Here is a 17,489-nt window from a genome sequence, read left to right as displayed (position 1 = left end):
AATGATCTGAGAAGCATTTACAAATATGCACCCAGCATTTGTCTCATGTATTTTGTTTTAAGTAATTCAAATGAAGATGGAGAAATAACATTCAATTTACAAGAAACAGCTAGGAGAAAAAAAAAAAAAAACAAGTCAGGAATTCCCAAGATGCCATAGCCAAGAGTTAGAAATTTTATCTAGGATCTTATGTTATTTTGGGGCCTGAAAAAAAGAAAAAGCTTTGACTTGAGCTTACTTCTAAAGACCTCATTTGTGACCCTAACACTCACCATGCCAACCCCCCTCCACTATATTTAACTAATCAAAGTTAGCTTACTAAGAGTTTGTAATATGATAAACATTAAACAAATATTTTATTGTTTGCATACTGGTTTAACAAAGAAAGACTGAGGGTTATAGGCTTAACAATATTTGAACTTTATTAATAGAAGTTCAGAGTACTAGAATAACCATTCAAATTTTAAAAAGATATATAAAAAGAATATTTACTGCACACTATGAAATATTCACCTCTCTAAAAAGGCCTCTACTGAGATCCCAAAACAACATGGTTTAAAATATGAAGTCTGAAGGCCAGTGAAGGTCCTTACCAAGTTAAGAAAAACTGATATTCATATGACATCAGTAGCACATGAGTAGCTGACACTTAATAAAGGGAATAGATTCCAGAGTGTCCACAGCTCACATGCTTAGACCAGGAGGGGGAAAAACACACATACACATTAAAAAGTGAACAATTCCTTCTTAAGACCTCTAAACAAGAAGAGGAGAGTGCCGTTCTCAATCTATTTCCAATGATTACTACTGTGTTTTCCACTAAATGGGAATAAAGTTCTAAGGACCTCATTAGATCACTAAAAAGAAGCAGGTTTTAACCAAAACTACATATTGCCTCGCTGTAATATGACATTATACCTAGAGATCTCTGACATCCTGGAATTTTTAATGAATACCCCTAATCTCTTAACAATTTTTAAATGTCATAATATTCACCAAGATTGAATTATACATTTTAAGGAAGCAGAAGAGCACAGTGGCTAAAATCAGGCCTCCTTACTCACCTATACTTTCATTTTCTCACCACAGCCAGAAACAAAATATATCAATTACTATGATCGTACAGTACAGGTATTTGCAAAAGTGTTTTTTAATATTGAACAAAAAGCAAAGTGTTTCCTCTCCTTAAACATGACCTTTCCAGAACAGCCTAAGCCACTTAACTTGGGAGTAGGAAAACGTATCAGCCTAAATTAATCCTTTCCAGCTTCCACTGCACTGTTTAATCCAAAACCACCTTTTAAAAGCATATAGGTCACCACTTAAAGTGACAAAATATGAAATTAAACATTTTTCATCAATAGTGATCCTCTATTGTATTGTCAGAGATGGAATTCCAAATCACAACCCAAGCTTTTAGTCAAATTGACAATTACAATGCAAATATTCAGGCTCTGGTTTCTCAAGAATAGGGGTGGGAAGCAATCTTCCTCTCCTTCTTTCTTTGTAATTTTGTGCATTCTGCAAAGAAAGAGGAAAATAAGTACAGAAAATTTCTCTAATTTTCTCTTGTAAAAAAGAACAATTGTCTCTTCAGTACTATTCTTAAGCTCACCAGATGCAATTTGCTTTGAGAACAAATGTATAAAAATCAAGGTTTTAAAAAAAAGGCTACCCACATGCCGTATCTAATTATTCAACAAAGTATCCTCTTCAAAGTAATTACCAACTAACAAGGGTATGCCTCCTTTTGTGAAACGGAGAAAAACGAAACTTTAGAAAACAAAAGTAGATTTTTCTGTCAGCTTACATTATAATTTAAGATTGCACTTTTTGCTCCTAATTTTCAATTGGCAGTGTCTCCTAATACTTAGGAAAAAATTTTAATACATCAATTTATAAGGGTTAGTGATGTTCATGCACACATAAGTGCATTTGTAGAACACCATTTTTAGAGAAAACCATTTTGTAAAGAAGAAAGAAATCATTTTAATTTTTAAGTTTTCTTGTTTTAATTTTTTATACTTTATGTATAGATCTAAGACACATTTAAAGGGAATTTCAACAAATTAATTTTCTACAATGATAGTAATAAAACATCACCAATGTAATATAGTGAGAATTCACAAATCTACACCAACATTAAGAGAAAAAGCAAAGCCCTTCCACACAGTAGGAATCCAATTCATAAATGTAGAAAAAATGATGCAATGTGTAAAAAAAAAAAAAAATCACCATTTAGCATCACTTAGGAGTTTTAACTGTTTCAAGAGAGAATATTAATAAATGTTAACATCTGTGGGTAAAAATATGATAAGATATAAGCTATTTCCAAGTTTCTAAGAATCTCCCCATAAAATAAATAATTAAAAAGGCCTAATAGTAAAATTTATAGTGAAGAAACCTGGCAGATAACACCTCAACCAAATGTTCCATTTTTACTGGTAATGGGACAAATGGACATTACATGCCTCCTAGTAAGATATCCTGGGAAAAGTGAAATACCAATTCTCTGGATTTCCTGCCAAAAGTACATAACCTGAATTTAGTCACGAGGCAACATCAAAAAACCAAAAAGAAAGGCAATCTACAAAATAACTGGCCAGTACTCTGCAAAGTTGTCACAGTCATGACAAAAAAGAAAAATTGAAAAAACTGTTCCAGATCAAAGGAGACTAAAGAGACATGATGGTCACATGCCATATGTGACCCTGTATTGTACCCTGGACCAGAAAAGGATGTTAGTAGCAAAATTTGAATAAAAACTATAGGTTATTTAAAAAAAAAAAAAAAAAACTATAGATTATATCATAGTATTGATCCAAAGTTAATTTCCTGTGATTATGGAAGAGAATGTACACACCTTATTATTTAGCTATGTAAGTATTTACATCGTGTCTGCAACCAGCTCAAAAAAATCGTATCTAATAAAAATAATTATTTTACATTATTATAATTATTATAACATACATACATATATAATGATAAAACAAGTAAAATGTGAATTTATTCAGGTAAAACGTGAATATTGGGAGAATCTAGGTAACGAGTATACAGAAGTCCTTTGTTGTAATTTTTTCAATGCCCTCATAAGTCTGAAATTTCAAAAGATACCTGAAAGGTAAGTGATCTCAATTTGGAAATGGTTTGACCATAGTCCAGTCTAGGGGTTGGCAAACTTTTATAAATGGACCAGACAGTCAATACTTCAGGCTTTGTGGGTCAGATGGTTTCTTTTACAACTCTTCAATGCTGCCACGGTGTTTTAAAATAAAAACAGAGAACAAAATAAACACCACCTCCGCAAATAGTAAGAATGGAACAGCTTGTTCCAATAAAACTTTATTTACAAAAATATGCAGTGGGCCACATTTGACCCATTGGCCATAGTTTGCTGACCCCTGGTCTAGTTCATGCCAAAGAAAATTTATCAGAATAATAATACTTTCAGTTAACATTTTGAATACATGCCAGACACTACATTAGGTAAAAACCTGATTAGGTAAAAACTATTATTATTTCCACTTTCCACAGAGAAAATGAGCCCAGACAAACTAAGGAACTTGCTTAAGGTCACAAAGCTAGCAAGCAGCAGACTTTGGGTTTGAACCAGGTAGGGCTGTTTTCTTCACACTGAACTATGCAAACTATATGCTATATTTCTCATACGGAATGAAATATACTGCCACATGCAACAACCAAGGAACTCTGATCATTTTAACAGCAGCTAAGTAATTATCAAGCTTAAGATTTACTCTCTGAGAAGGTATTTTTTTACAAACCTCCTGTAGCTGCAAAGAAATAAGTCCCAGTTGATCCTGCCGTCTTTCCACCAGCTCCCTTTCTGTGCGCATCTCTCTCTCTATTTCCTGAAGCCGTCGTTCCACCCGATCTGAAACCTTAACATCAACAGACAGAAACAGTGAGATGAGAGCTGGTAGGCAATAAAAGACAACATTGGAGAGATATTTCATGCCGCATACACTACTGCCTATATAGCATTTAAGAATAGCTTGTTTATAGTGCCCTTTTTAACGATGCTTATTATAAAGCAGATCACAAAAAAACTGACTGAAAGTTACAGAAGAAAACAATCATTAGTCTCCAAATAATCCACACCTGGAACCCAATGAAGGACTTAAATCTTTCAAAGTATAATATAATAATCAGAAGATCAGAGTTAAAATAGACTAGAAAAGAGTGCCCTCTGGTGAATTAGAAGGAAAATGCCAAGTTTGCCAACAACTGCATTTATTACTCTATTAATGATAAACTGATCTATTTAGTTCTTTTTCATTTTAATTATCTATAAACATGACCTGCCTAGAAAGGTTTTGATGTCTATGAGCCCCAAATAATTAAAAGCGTTTTTCATGAGCTTGTCAATCTTTTCTACTGTGATCTACTGAAAATAAACCAGCTGTAAAAGATCAAAAACTAAAGTCAAACAGAAAAATGTTTAATTGGGACCCTCTAAAATAAACATGAAAAAATTTCTTTCTCTGATGCAAGATTTTCCTTGCTAAAAGTTGTACAAATTCAAACACATTTCATGTGTATCATTATACAGACCCCTAAATAAAATTTACCTATTTGACAATGTATATTTGGTGAAGCAGGATACAAGGGATAGAAAACATTTGGATTCATTTAAGAGAAGCAATAAATACAGCCTCATTATAAGAAATCTTTTGCCAATAATTCTATATAGCCAGGAGGGTCTTGGTCACAAGGAATCTTACTGGGACAATGGAAATGTTGTAAACTGGATTACGGTGATGGTCGCACAACTCAGTACATTTACTAAAAATCACTGAACTGTACACATAAAGCAGATTAATTTTATGATAAATTATAGCTCAAATCAAGTTGGTTTTTAAAAAGACATTGGTCAATATAAGTTTAATCTGTCAATAAACACTGAACAAAAATATCCTATCAAAAAATTTAGCAGTTACTATTTACTAAGAATGATCATTCTTGGGTTTCCAATTTCTACTGCTTAAAAACAACTAAGATATTTACTGTGATATTCACAGTGCTTTACTAAAAACTCAAAACATCCTTTAGCATTAAGCTTTTCATTTATCCTAGTAATCAACCTTGTCCCAATTAACAATTTACTACTGCATCTGAAATAAATGCAGTACCTAGTGTAGCAGAAAACAATATTGGATAAATACTAAAAAAACAAAAGGTTAATTCATGCAATTTTTACAAAATTGAAATACTTTTATATTCACTATGAATGTAAAAAGTAACTAATAGCAACATTCATCAGAAAATAAACAATACAGAACCATCTCACACTTATTAGGATGGCTATCCAAAAAAACAGAACAACAAAATTAAAACAAAACAAAAAAAAAAAAAAAACAGAAAATAACAGGTGTTGGAGAGAAACTGGAACCCTGGTACACTGTTAGTGGGAGTATAAAATTGTACAGATCCTATGGAAAACAGTAAGTTGCTTCCTTAAAAAATAAAAATAGAGTTACCAGCAGTTCTATTTCTAGATATACACTCAAAAGAATAGAAAGCGGGGTCTTAAAGAGTTATTTGTAGACCCATGTTCATAAGCAGCATTATTCACAATAGCCAAAAGATGGAAGCAACCCAAGTGTCCCCTGACAGATAAATAGATCAACCAAATGTGATTTACACAATACAATGGAATATTAAGTCTTAAAAAGGAATAAAATTCTTACACATGCTACAACATCAATAAACCTTGGAGACATTATGATAAGTGAAATAAGCCAGTCACAAATAGATAAATACTGTATCACTCCACTTATATGAGGTACCTGGAGTAGTGAAATTCATACAGACAGAAAGTAGAAAGGTGACGTCCAGGGACTAGAAAACGGGAGTTTGGGGGGTTGTCACTTAATGGGTATAGTTTGTTTTACAAGATAAAAAGAGTTCTAAAACAATGAATGTAGAGGGAGCCAAGATGAACGAACAGCATGGAAGTTTTTTGTGTCTCGCATCCATGAAATACACTCAGACCAACACTAAACCATCCTGCACACCTAGAAAAGTGATCTGAGGATTAACACAACAATATGCACAACCTGAACCACAGAAGTCAGAAGGTACGCAGTGCAGAGAAGTGAACTTGAGGAGAGAGAAACCGCAGAGGGCAGAGAGGTGCTTTTGAGTGTGGAGAGACAACAGAGACGGTGGGGAGAATACAGGAAAAACACCCCCCACAAAAGCAGCTGGAGAGAAAGTGGAAAATTGGAAACAGCCACAGGGACTGAACTAAAAAGGGAGAAAAGAGAAAGGAGAGGGTTTAAATTCCATTAAGACTACAAACAGGGGGACCGCAGATCATCTGCAACTCCGCAGCTCAATACGTGCCAGCGCTCTGGTTAACAGCAAATCCCCAGGAGAAGAGTGGGGTCCAGGAGGTTCTTGAGCCACACGGGGAGAAGCAGTTCCACTGCTGGAAGGACATTTGCTAGAGGCTGGGAGGCAACCTGGGCCCAGCAGACCACAGAGAACGGCAACATCGCTGATCCTGGAACAAGGTCATTAAGGGTGAACACTAGTGCCAAATATGTGTTGTGATTTTCCATAATCCCTGAAATGCTGCTGCTACACTATCTAATGAACTTTTTCTGGGGCGGGCGGGCACTTGGCCGCAGTCTATGGGCTTCATCAGCAGCACAGTAATGCGAATTTCCCTGGGTGCAGCCAGCATTCAGCCATTGCTTGGTGAGACCCTCCGCAGAGGGGCAGAACGGGTCAAAGCTGCAGTCCCTCAGAAGTAAGGGGCCAGGGAAAATGGCCACATCTGAGACAAAACTCGGGAGAGAGGTACAACCTGGGGCTCAGTCACGGACAGTGTAAAAGCAGGGAGTGGATGAAAGCTGAAGACAAAGGACGGGTGAGAGATTACTGATCAAGGAGAAGAGAGTTCCAATACTAGAGACTGGGTAGCTGGGTGATCCCATTTTCACCACTCCCACACATGCACATATGCACTTACAAGTGCCACAACAATCCACCCCAGTAGGCTAGCAACACCATCTACTGGAGAACTGAGCGGTTAAACTCAGCCCCGCCCAAATGGGCCAACCTCACTCTTCAAGAACAGAAATCTCACCACCTGCTTAGTTTATGGACTATAAAGCCCTTCATAGTCTGACTTCCAGGGCAAAATGAAGTAATTTCAGTCGTATTTCAGTATGTTAGCAGGTCCATCTATTCACTTTTTTTTTTTCATTTCTTTTCTCTTTCTTGAATACAGAAAGAGAAAGAATTCACTTTTATTTTCCATTTTTACTAAAAATATTTTTCTTTAATTTTGTTACTATATTTTTTACTTTTGTGTAAATTTTTTCAAATTCTAGTTTACGTCCATCATTTCATTTTAGTCTACTTCAGTGTATTTTTTTCAAATTTTCAAATGATTTCCTTTTTTTTTCTTCTTTCCCCTTTTTTCTCTAATCTATCAAGCCACTTTCAACACCCAGACCAAAACACACCTAGGATCTAGCATCATTTATTCGATTCTTTTTGTGTGTTTTTAATTTTTAATTTTAATATTTTTTTAATTTTAATTTTTTTACTTTAATTTTTTCTACCTCATTAATTCCTTTTCTCCCTTCAAAATGACAAAACGAAGGAATTCACCCCAAAAGAAACGGCAGGACAAAATGACAGCCAGGGACTTAACCAATGCAGATACAAGCAAGATGTCTGAACCAGAGTTTAGAATCATGATAATAAGAATAGTAACTGGAGTTGAAAATAGATTAGAATCCCTTTCTGCAGAGATAAAAGAAGTAAAAACTGGTCACAATGAAATAAAAAATGCTATAACTGAGCTGCAATCACAGATGGATGCAGCAGCAGCAAGGATGGATGAGGCAGAACAGAGAATCAGTGATATAGAGGGCAAACTTATGGAGAATAATGAAGCAGAAAAAAAGGGAGATAAAGGCAAAAGAGCACAATTTAAGAATTAGAGAAATCAGTGACTCATTAAAAAGGAACAACATCAGAATCATAGAGGGGAAGAGAGAGAAATAGGGGTAGAAGGGTTATGTAAGCAAATCATGGCAGAAAACTTTCCTAACCTCGGGAAAAACACAGACATCAAAATCCAGGAAGCACAGAGGACCCCCATTAGATTCAACAAAAACCAACCATCAACAAGTCATATCATAATCAAATTCACAAAATACTCAGGCAAGGAGAGAATCATGAAAGCAGCAAGGGGAAAAAAGTCCTTAACCTACAAGGGAAGACAGATCATGTTTGTAGCAGACCTATCCACAAAAACATGGCAGGCCAGAAAGGAGTGGCAGGATATACTCAATGTACTGAATGAGAAAAATATGCAGCCAAGAATTCTCTATCCAGCAAGGCTGTCAACCAAAATAGAAGGAAAGATAAAAAGTTTCCCAGACAAACAAAAATTAAAGGAGTTTGTGACCACTAAGCCAGCCCTGCAAGAAATTCTAAGGGGGACTTTCTGAGGGGAGAAAAGATGAAAAAATAAATAAATAAATATATATAAATAAATACATACATACATACATGCCAAAATCAACAAAGACTAGAAAGGACCAGAGAACACCACCAGAAACTCCAACTCTACAAGCATCATAATGGCAATAAATTCATATCTTTCCGTACTCACTCTAAACATCAATGGACTCAATGCTCCAATCAAAAGACACAGGGTAACAGAATATTTAAGAAAACAAGAGCCATCTATATGCTGTTTCCAAGAGACCCACTTTAGACATACAGACACCTTCAGATTGAAAGTAAGGGGATGGAGAACCATCTATCATACTAATGGTCAACAAAAGAAAGCCGGAGTAGCCATACTTATATCAGACAATCTAGACTTTAAAATAAAGACTGTATCAAGAGATGCAGAAGGGCATTATATCCTAATCAAGGGGTCTATCCACCAAGGAGACCTAACAATTGTAAGCATTTATGCACCAGATGTGCGAGCACCCAAATATATAACTCAATCACAAACATAAAGAAACTCATTGATAGCAATAGCATAATAGTAGCAAACTTCAACACCCCACTCACAGCAATGAACATATCATCTAGTCAAAAAATCAACAAGGAAACAATGGCTTTGAATGACACACTGGACCAGATGGACTTAACAGATATATTCAGAACATTTCATCCTAAAGCAGCAGAATATGCATTCTTCTCCAGTGCACATGGAACGTTCTCCAGAATAGACACATACTGAGACACAAATCAGCCCTCAAGAAGTACAGAAAGATCAAGATCATACCATCCATATTTTCAGACCACAATGCCATGAAACTCAAAATCAACCACAAGAAAAAATTTGGAAAGGTAACACATCAGAGTTGATATGAATCAATTAAATTTATTACTAAGATCTGAAAAAGCCCTAAATCTGTTGTTATAAAAACAGCAAAATAATAAAATACAAATTAGAATGTCTTTTAATGTTAGCATTTAATGGAAGAAGGTACAAGAAGCAAAAGCATTCTGTTTATGGGATTGTATTCTAGCTTTTCAGTATGTTGATTCCTCATATCCTGAACAATATCTGCTGGTTTAAAATCCATTTCAGTAAATACTTGTTATATATTCTGCTGCTGTAATCTATGCAATAACCATGTCATCCTAAATGCAGTGTCGACAGATTTCTCAAAGTTCAATTAATGACCAACTCTTGCAGAAACAGCTGGATCCACGTGTACATTTTTAATTTCAACAGTTACTGCCCTATAGAAAACTAAAATAAAATAGACTTTTACTCCATGAATAATCAAACTTAATAAATACACATATCACACTCAAATGGGTAGAATGGAGACAACTAATAAGCTGAAATTTCCCTGTGGTATGAGGCCCATGCAATATTGATTATTACCAAAATTAAGTCTTAACAGAAAATATTTTTCATAATATGTTATAATTAATAACTATTCCCTTCCAATGGGAAGTATGAAAGAAAGAAACTAAACCAACAAAATTCTATGAGTCACAAAGGATTAACAAATCAGATCTTGGCATGTGTGATAGGAACCAATACTTTTTGCTTCTCAAAGAAAATTGTGTCCTGTAAACTTTTAAGATATATTTTAGTTACTGAGAAAATGCACGATAAGCAACTGTAACCTTAGAACAATGCACGATAAATGTCATTAACAATGGTTACCAACAGAACTGAAATTGGTGGGAGATAAGGGTAGGCATTCATTTTTCTTTCTATATTTGTACAGTATTTTAAAGTTTTCCACAGTGAACATGTCTCACTTTGGTAATTGTATTTTGAACTTAAATCTGGATGGGAAACAGCTGCAGATGTTGTGAAGTTTAACATTCAAATAACAAAACTGCATGTTCTCTGACAGCATGCTATCATGAATTCACAAATACAACACAATATGTCAAACAGTTATGAAGTGTAAATGTTGACTTCAATTGGAATAAGTGAGTCACAAAAATCTATATTAAGCCTTGTACAAATTAGAAGCAAACATCATGTGGCCTTCAGAAGACCTTCTAAAATTCAACATTATTGTTAAGTTTTGCATTAGGAAATTGTTTCTCAATCAGGACTACATACACCCACATGAGGTATGAGATGCCCTCACTTAGGTGAACCCTTACTTTGAAAGGAAATTACAGAAAACACAAAACAAGCTGTAGCAACACAACTTGATGGGACGAACTGGCAGATGAACAATTCAACCAGCGCACAATTAAGTGTGTGTAATTTTCCAGGTTTAAACAATATACAGGATATGCCCTGATAAGCTGGGCACACTGGACAGCTGGGTAAACTGGTGAATTATACACACCAATTACACCAATGAGCTGAGTGCTAGTGAAGTGTGACACCAGTTGTGCAATCATAGGTCTATCTGATGTGTAGTAAATCTTGATACATGGTAATAATGGTATGAAAGAAGTTGGACTTTTTTTAAATTCAACTGTTAACTTTTAGCTCAGTAATTACAAGTCAGATCCCCATTAATGCCCTTGACCATGTAGAGACTTCTTACTAGTTTTATTTGCTATATGAAAGAAATAGAAATAAAGTGATAACTCTTCATTATGAATTCTTTGTCAGTAGTGAAAGGTGAACCATTAACAAATGTGATGTGCACTATGCAAATCAGTACTTTCAAACTCCAAACTCAAACTATCCCAAATAAACAATGTCCACAGCTTACTCAGAACTAAAAAACCTCAGCAGAACACTGAGGATTTCTGAGTTTGGAGCAAAGTCTTTGTATAAGCATGCTCACAAGTTGCGCACCTATGTACCAAGCAAAAGGAGCTTCATACTACAGCTGCAAAATAACAAGTCCTGGCAAAAATAGCATTAGAAATATCAAGTATAGTAAAAGAATCTGATACATATGAAAACATTCAGAGAGTTTCATTTCCAAAAATGACAGATCAGATAATTTACACCAAACCTTCCACTAAAAGAAACTGAAAAACTAGAAATAATATTTTAAACAAAAATCAGTTTTAAGGCACTAGAAAGCTAAAAAAGAAGACATAGGAGACCAACATGAAAGAGAAGAAAGAAAGTAAGAGAGATTAGTCCATCTTTTTTCCCTGAAATATCAGCCTGCTTCAGAAAAAGCAGTTGTGACACTTAGAAGCTAAATAGAGTTTTTAACCAATGTGTGGAGTTACAGGGGGAAAACTGGAGTTGGGTACCTTTCTAAGGAAGGAGATCCCTGGTTGAACTTCCCCCACTCCACACCCAGCCTTTAGGCTAGAATCCTGAAGAGCTATCCACTAGCAATAAGGTGAACCAGAAACAGCTGAACCCCAGCACTGAAGTTTAACACTGAATCAGCTCAGCAAAAATAACAAGGAAATCCATGATTGCTATAGCTCTTAGTCTATAACAAAAAGTAATTATGTCCTCTCATACACAATAATTATCAAATTATTCATTCTTAAATAAGAATGAAATGTATTTTCTGTCAAACAAAAGTAACTGATCAAAAATAAACAGTACACAAAAACAATTGTGATCGAAATCCAAGAAAAATGAGAAAGAACAGAAAAAAAACAGACCATTAGAAGATCTAGACAATGGATGGGGCACCTGGGTGGCTCAGTCAGTTGAGCCTCTGACTTCAGCTCAGGTCATGATCTCATAGCTTGTGAGTTCGAGCCCCGCATTGGGCTCTGTGCTGACAGCTTGGAGACTGGAGACAGCTTCAAATTCTGTGTCTCCCTCTCTCTTTCTGCCCTTCCCTGCTTGTGCCGTCTCTGCCTCTCCCTCTCTCTCAAAAATAAATAAACATTAACAAAATAAAAAAAAAAAATATCTTAACAATGGAGTTATGAAAGATACATAGATTAAGGATTTTGGCAAAGAACTACAAAATTAAAAATTATGAAATGAAAATTCTAAGTGAAACATGATAAGCAGTGAGTGGATTAATAGAGTTGGTTAAGCTGAAGAGAAATTATATGAAAGTTCAGAAGAAAATATTCAAAATAAAGAATGAAAACAATGAATAAAAATTTATAAAAATGAACCTAAGAAGCAAAGGGAATAGGTACAAATCAAAAGAACACAACTAAGCTCACTATAGTAAAATTGCAGAAAACCAAAGAGTAAGAGGAAAAACTCAAAATCAAATTGGAGAAAAATATATATGACTATCAAAAAAGCACCAACAAGGGGCGCCTGGGTAGCCTCAATGGGTTAAGTGTCTGACTTCGGCTTAGGTCATGATCTCACGGTTTGTGAGTTCAAGCCCTGCATCGGGCTCTGTGCTAATAGCTCAGAGCCGGGAGCCTGCTTTGGGTTTTGTGTCTCCTTCTCTCTCTGCCCCTCCCCAACTTGTGCTCTGTCTCTCTATGTCTCTGAAAAAATAAATAAATGTAAAAAAAAAAAATTAAAATTAAAAAAAAAAAAGCACCAACAAGACTCACAGCTGACTTGTCAACAGCAACAATGGAACTGAGAAATGATAAAATATCTTCAAAATACAGACAAGGGAAAAAAGGAAAAGGACTATTTCAAATTTTATATCCAGTGAAAATCTCTTTCAACAAAGAAAGTAAAGACATTTCAGACAAATACAGAGATGGTCTGTCACCAAAGAACCCACTCCAAATGAAATTCTATATTGGATTTTTTCAAGTATATATTCACTGTAAAGGAAATTTCAAATTATGTTCTTAGGGCAGAAAAGGAATCTCAAAATGCAAAAAGGAATGAGAAAGAAATGAAGACTGCTAAAGAGTAAATATTACTGTATAAAACATTAATAGTAATGTCTTATGTGGATCACTTATATAAAGAATGAAAATTACTGACAATAAGAACATGAAAGTGGAAACAAGTTAAAGGAGTTAGGGTGTTCTTTAGATCCTTGTATTTTCTGGAAAAAGCTTGAAGTGCTAGTTTATATTAAGATTTGATAAATTAAGAGTGAATGTTTTAATACCTATATTAACCATGAAAATATAACAAAAGAAGGTACAATAGCCAAGATAATAAATATGGAAAAAATTTTAAAATGAATACTTGGGGTGCCTGGCACACTCAGTTAAATGTTTGACTTCAGCTCAGGTTATGATCTCACAGTTCATGGGTTCAAGCTCTGCACTGGCAGTGTGGAGCCTGCTTGGGATTCTCTCTCTCTCTCCCTTTGTCTCTGCCCTTCCCTGACTCACGCTTTCTCTCTCTCTCTCTCTCTCTCAAAGTAAATAAACTTTAAAAAAAATTTTTTTTTAAAGAAAACTAATAAATCCAAAGGACACAAGAAAAAAAATGTAAAAAAAGAAAAATACAGGTGAAACCAACTGAAAGGAAACATAATATGGTAGATTTATATAAATTAAATGAATATTTACATAAATGTAATAGGGTAAATCCTCCAAATAAAAGACAAAGATTGTTAATTTTTTTAATATTAAGTGACCCTCTATAGTGTCATAAAAATATCAAAGTCAAAAAGCAAATCTTAAAAATTATGTATAAGACATAAGACCTCTAGATTAAACACTATAATATAGCAATGGAAGGATTTGCTATGTTCATGAACTGGAAAACTCACATTGTAAACATTTCAATGCTAAGTTGACCTATAGACACAATGAAATCTAATCAAGATCCCAGGTTTTTAAAATTTCACATGCTGATTCTAAAATGTATGCAGAAATGCAGAGTAAAAATTACACAAAATAAACTTGAAGAACAGAGTAAAAAGACTAACTCTAAGAGAGAGGAGTCAACATGGCAGAGAAGTAGGGGGACCTGAATTTCCCTCATCCATCAGCACAGCAGTATTGAGGCCAGAAGACTTGGAATTCCAGGAATCCTGGTTAGAGTGACAGAAACATCTCCAGGGGCCCAGGTGACAACTTGTCAGGCCAAAGGTGTGTGACTGCGAATTGGGAAAGATAAAATAGGTGGGGAGGCAAGGAGGGGAGGGATCCGTTTCTGTGGAGACAAAAGGAAGAGAAAGAGAGGCTGTGGAAGTGTAGGATTGTATCTGGACAAGAGAAAAACCATGGACCGGGGAACAGAAAAAAACAGAGAAAGAACCAATTTCTAACATGATCCAGGGTTGTGAGTCTTCCTCAACTGGCAGATTGGAGCCTGCCACCCTTTATGTATGTCTAGGGGGAAGGCAGAGCCAGCCCCTGGCTGGGTAGTGAGCTCAGAGGCGAAGTAGGAGAGAGCAGTTCCTTCCCTTGAATGCTGTAGGAAGAAGGTATATAGCCATTCCAAGGACAAAAGACCCGGCAGGCACCTGCCAGCCAGAGGCCCTTTGTTGGCTGGCTGGGCAGAATGATACTACCCTGGAACCAGGGCAGAGCGGGATCCGTTAAGACATGGGGGTTTGAATCCCAGCAGAGCGCTGGGAGGCGCGGGAGACAGTGGAGCGGGACAAACCGGGTTCACGCCCACGCAACACTGTGAGGACAGCCTGAACAGAGTGGTTTGAGACACCTGGTCTGGGGAGGAGAAACTAGGTTGTCATCGTTTTTCTCCCCATCACCAACAAGGTGAGGCTTCAGGGAACAGGACAGCGGCCTCCCAGTGGAGGCCAGACCCACCTACACCAAACCCCACCCCTCCCTGCCTGATAACTGTGTATTTACCGGAGCAGGATGGGCTCTAAGGAACCAGACAGCCCCTCCTCCAGACCAACGCAGCCACTGGTTCCAAGGCACCATCAGGTATCAGTTCTCCAATTTTGCATTTTCTGATTTGATATTTGGTCAATTCTTATTTTATATATACATTTTTTCTTCCTCTCATTTCTTCCCTTCTCTGATTGTTGGTTTCTTTAAGCAGACATTTTTAATCTATTCTTTTTACATCTCTTTCATATCTCCTTCTTCTCTATTTTCCTGTCTCTCTCGGGATTAAGCCATATAGTTTCTCTGATTTTCTGCCTGGTCACTTTTTTTTTTTCTTTTCTTTTTCCCAACCCCTGTCATTTCTCTCTTTGTATGGGATAAGGCTTCTTCCACCACCCTCTCCTTTTTAAATTTTTTCCAGGGTTTCTTCAACGCACAAATCAAAGCACACCTGGTGGAAGGTCCAAACCACCACTATGAATAGGGAGATAAAGCAACCAGACTCACAACAGAGAGCATGCAACACACTCCAAAAACACCTCCTGAAGGGCCAGTCCCAGGACAGTATATGACCTTTTTTGAATATAGTAGTGCTCACAGGTACAGGACACATAACAAGTTATTAAAACATATAAAGGACAGGAAACTAGGTAACATGACAAAAGAATTCTCCTCAAAAGAAATTCCAGGAAGAAATGACAGCTAGAGGATTGTTCAAAACAAATATAAACAATATATCTGATCAAGAATTTAGAAAAACAGTCATAAGAGTAATAGCTGGGCTTGCAAACAGCATAGAAGACAGCAGAGAATCTACTGCTGCAGAGATCAAGGAGATAAGATACAGTCACAATGAATTAAGAAATGTTGTAAATGAGGTGCAAAATAAACTAGATGCAGTGACAGCAAGGATGGAGGAAGCAGAGGGGACAATAAATGAAACAGAAGATAAAATACAGAAAATGATGAAGCTGACAAAAAGATAAGAAAATACTAGACCACAAGGGGAAAATTAGAAAATTAAGTGATTCAATGAAACGTAGTAATATCTGTATCATAGGAGTTCCAGAAGAAGAGAAAGAGGCAGAAGGTTTACTTGAACAAATTATAGCTGAGAATTTCCCTAATCTGGGGAAGGAAGCAGACATCCAAATCCAGGAGGTACAGAGAACTGCCATCAGATTCAACAAGAAAAGGTCTTCACCACAGCATATCACAGTGAAACTGGCAAAATACAAAGATAAAGAGAGAATTCTTGGGTGGCTGGATGGCTCAGTCAGATAAGCATCCAACTTCAGCTCAGGTTATGATCTTGCAGTTCGTGAGTTTGAGCCCCGCATTGGGCTCTGTGCTGACAACTCAGAGCCTGGAGTCTGCTACGATTCTGTGTCTCCCTTCTCTCTGTCCCTCACCTGCTCACACTCTGTCTCTCTCTCTTTCAAAAATATATAAACATTAAAAAAATAATAAAACAAAAGATAAAGAGAGAATTCTGAAAGCAGCGAGGGACAAACGGGCTTAACCTACAAAGGGGGTAGATACATAAGGATAGTAGCAGACCTGTCTACTGAAACTTGGCAGGCCAGAAAGCAGTGGCAGGAAACATTCCACGTGCTGAATAGGAAAAATATGCAGCTAAGAATCCTTTATCCAGCAAGACTGTCATTCAGAATAGAAGGAGAGATAAAGTCTTTCCCAGACAAACAAAAACTGAAAGAGTTCATGACCACTAAACCAGCCCTACAAGATATCCTAAGGGGGCCTCTGTGAGTGGAATGCTGCAAAGACTACAAAGGACCAGAGACATCACCACAAACATGAAACCTATAGATAACACAGTGACACTAAATCCATATCTTTCAAAATCAGTCTGAATGGAAATGGACTAAATGCCCAAATCAAGACATAGGATATCAGAATGGATAAAAAAAAAAAACCAAAAAAACAAAAAAACAAGATCCATCTATATGCTGTCTACAAGAGATTCATTTTAGACCTGAGGACACCTTCAGATTACAAGTGAGGGGATATAGAACCATCTATCATGCTACTGGAAGTCAAAAGAAAACTGGAGTAGCCATACTTCTATCAGACAAACTAGATTTTAAACTAAAGGCTATAACGAGATGAAGATAGGCATTATATCATAATTACGGGGTCTATCCATCAAGAACTAACAACTGTAAATGTTTATGTCCCCCATATGAAAGCACCCAAATACATAAATCAAATAATCACAAACAAAGCAATCTTATTGATAAGAATACAGTAATTGCAGGTGACTTGAATACTCTACTATAGCAATGAACAGATCATCTAGGAAGAAAATCAATAATGAAACAATGGCCTTGGACCACTGTCCAGATGGATTTGACAGATATATT

General features: G+C 36.2%; 1 protein-coding gene across 6 annotated transcripts in view; it reads right to left on the bottom strand.

Annotated features, from left to right (window-relative positions):
- The window catches only part of CEP128 (centrosomal protein 128), a 385,312-nt gene that overhangs the window by 321,220 nt on the left and 46,603 nt on the right, over positions 1-17,489 (bottom strand). For all 6 annotated transcript variants that reach the window (XR_007453647.1, XM_049612400.1, XM_049612398.1 and 3 more), the window contains one exon: positions 3,783-3,899. Coding sequence is in view for 5 of the 6 variants with exons in the window: in XM_049612400.1 (XP_049468357.1) it covers positions 3,783-3,899 (117 nt within the window). In the remaining variant the exon portion in view is untranslated. The remainder of the gene's footprint in view (positions 1-3,782; positions 3,900-17,489) is intronic.

Source organism: Panthera uncia, assembly GCF_023721935.1.
Source record: "Panthera uncia isolate 11264 chromosome B3 unlocalized genomic scaffold, Puncia_PCG_1.0 HiC_scaffold_1, whole genome shotgun sequence".
NCBI lineage: Eukaryota > Metazoa > Chordata > Mammalia > Carnivora > Felidae > Panthera > Panthera uncia.
Note: the sequence above shows the minus strand (reverse complement) of the source record. Positions and strands in the feature narration are given on the sequence as shown.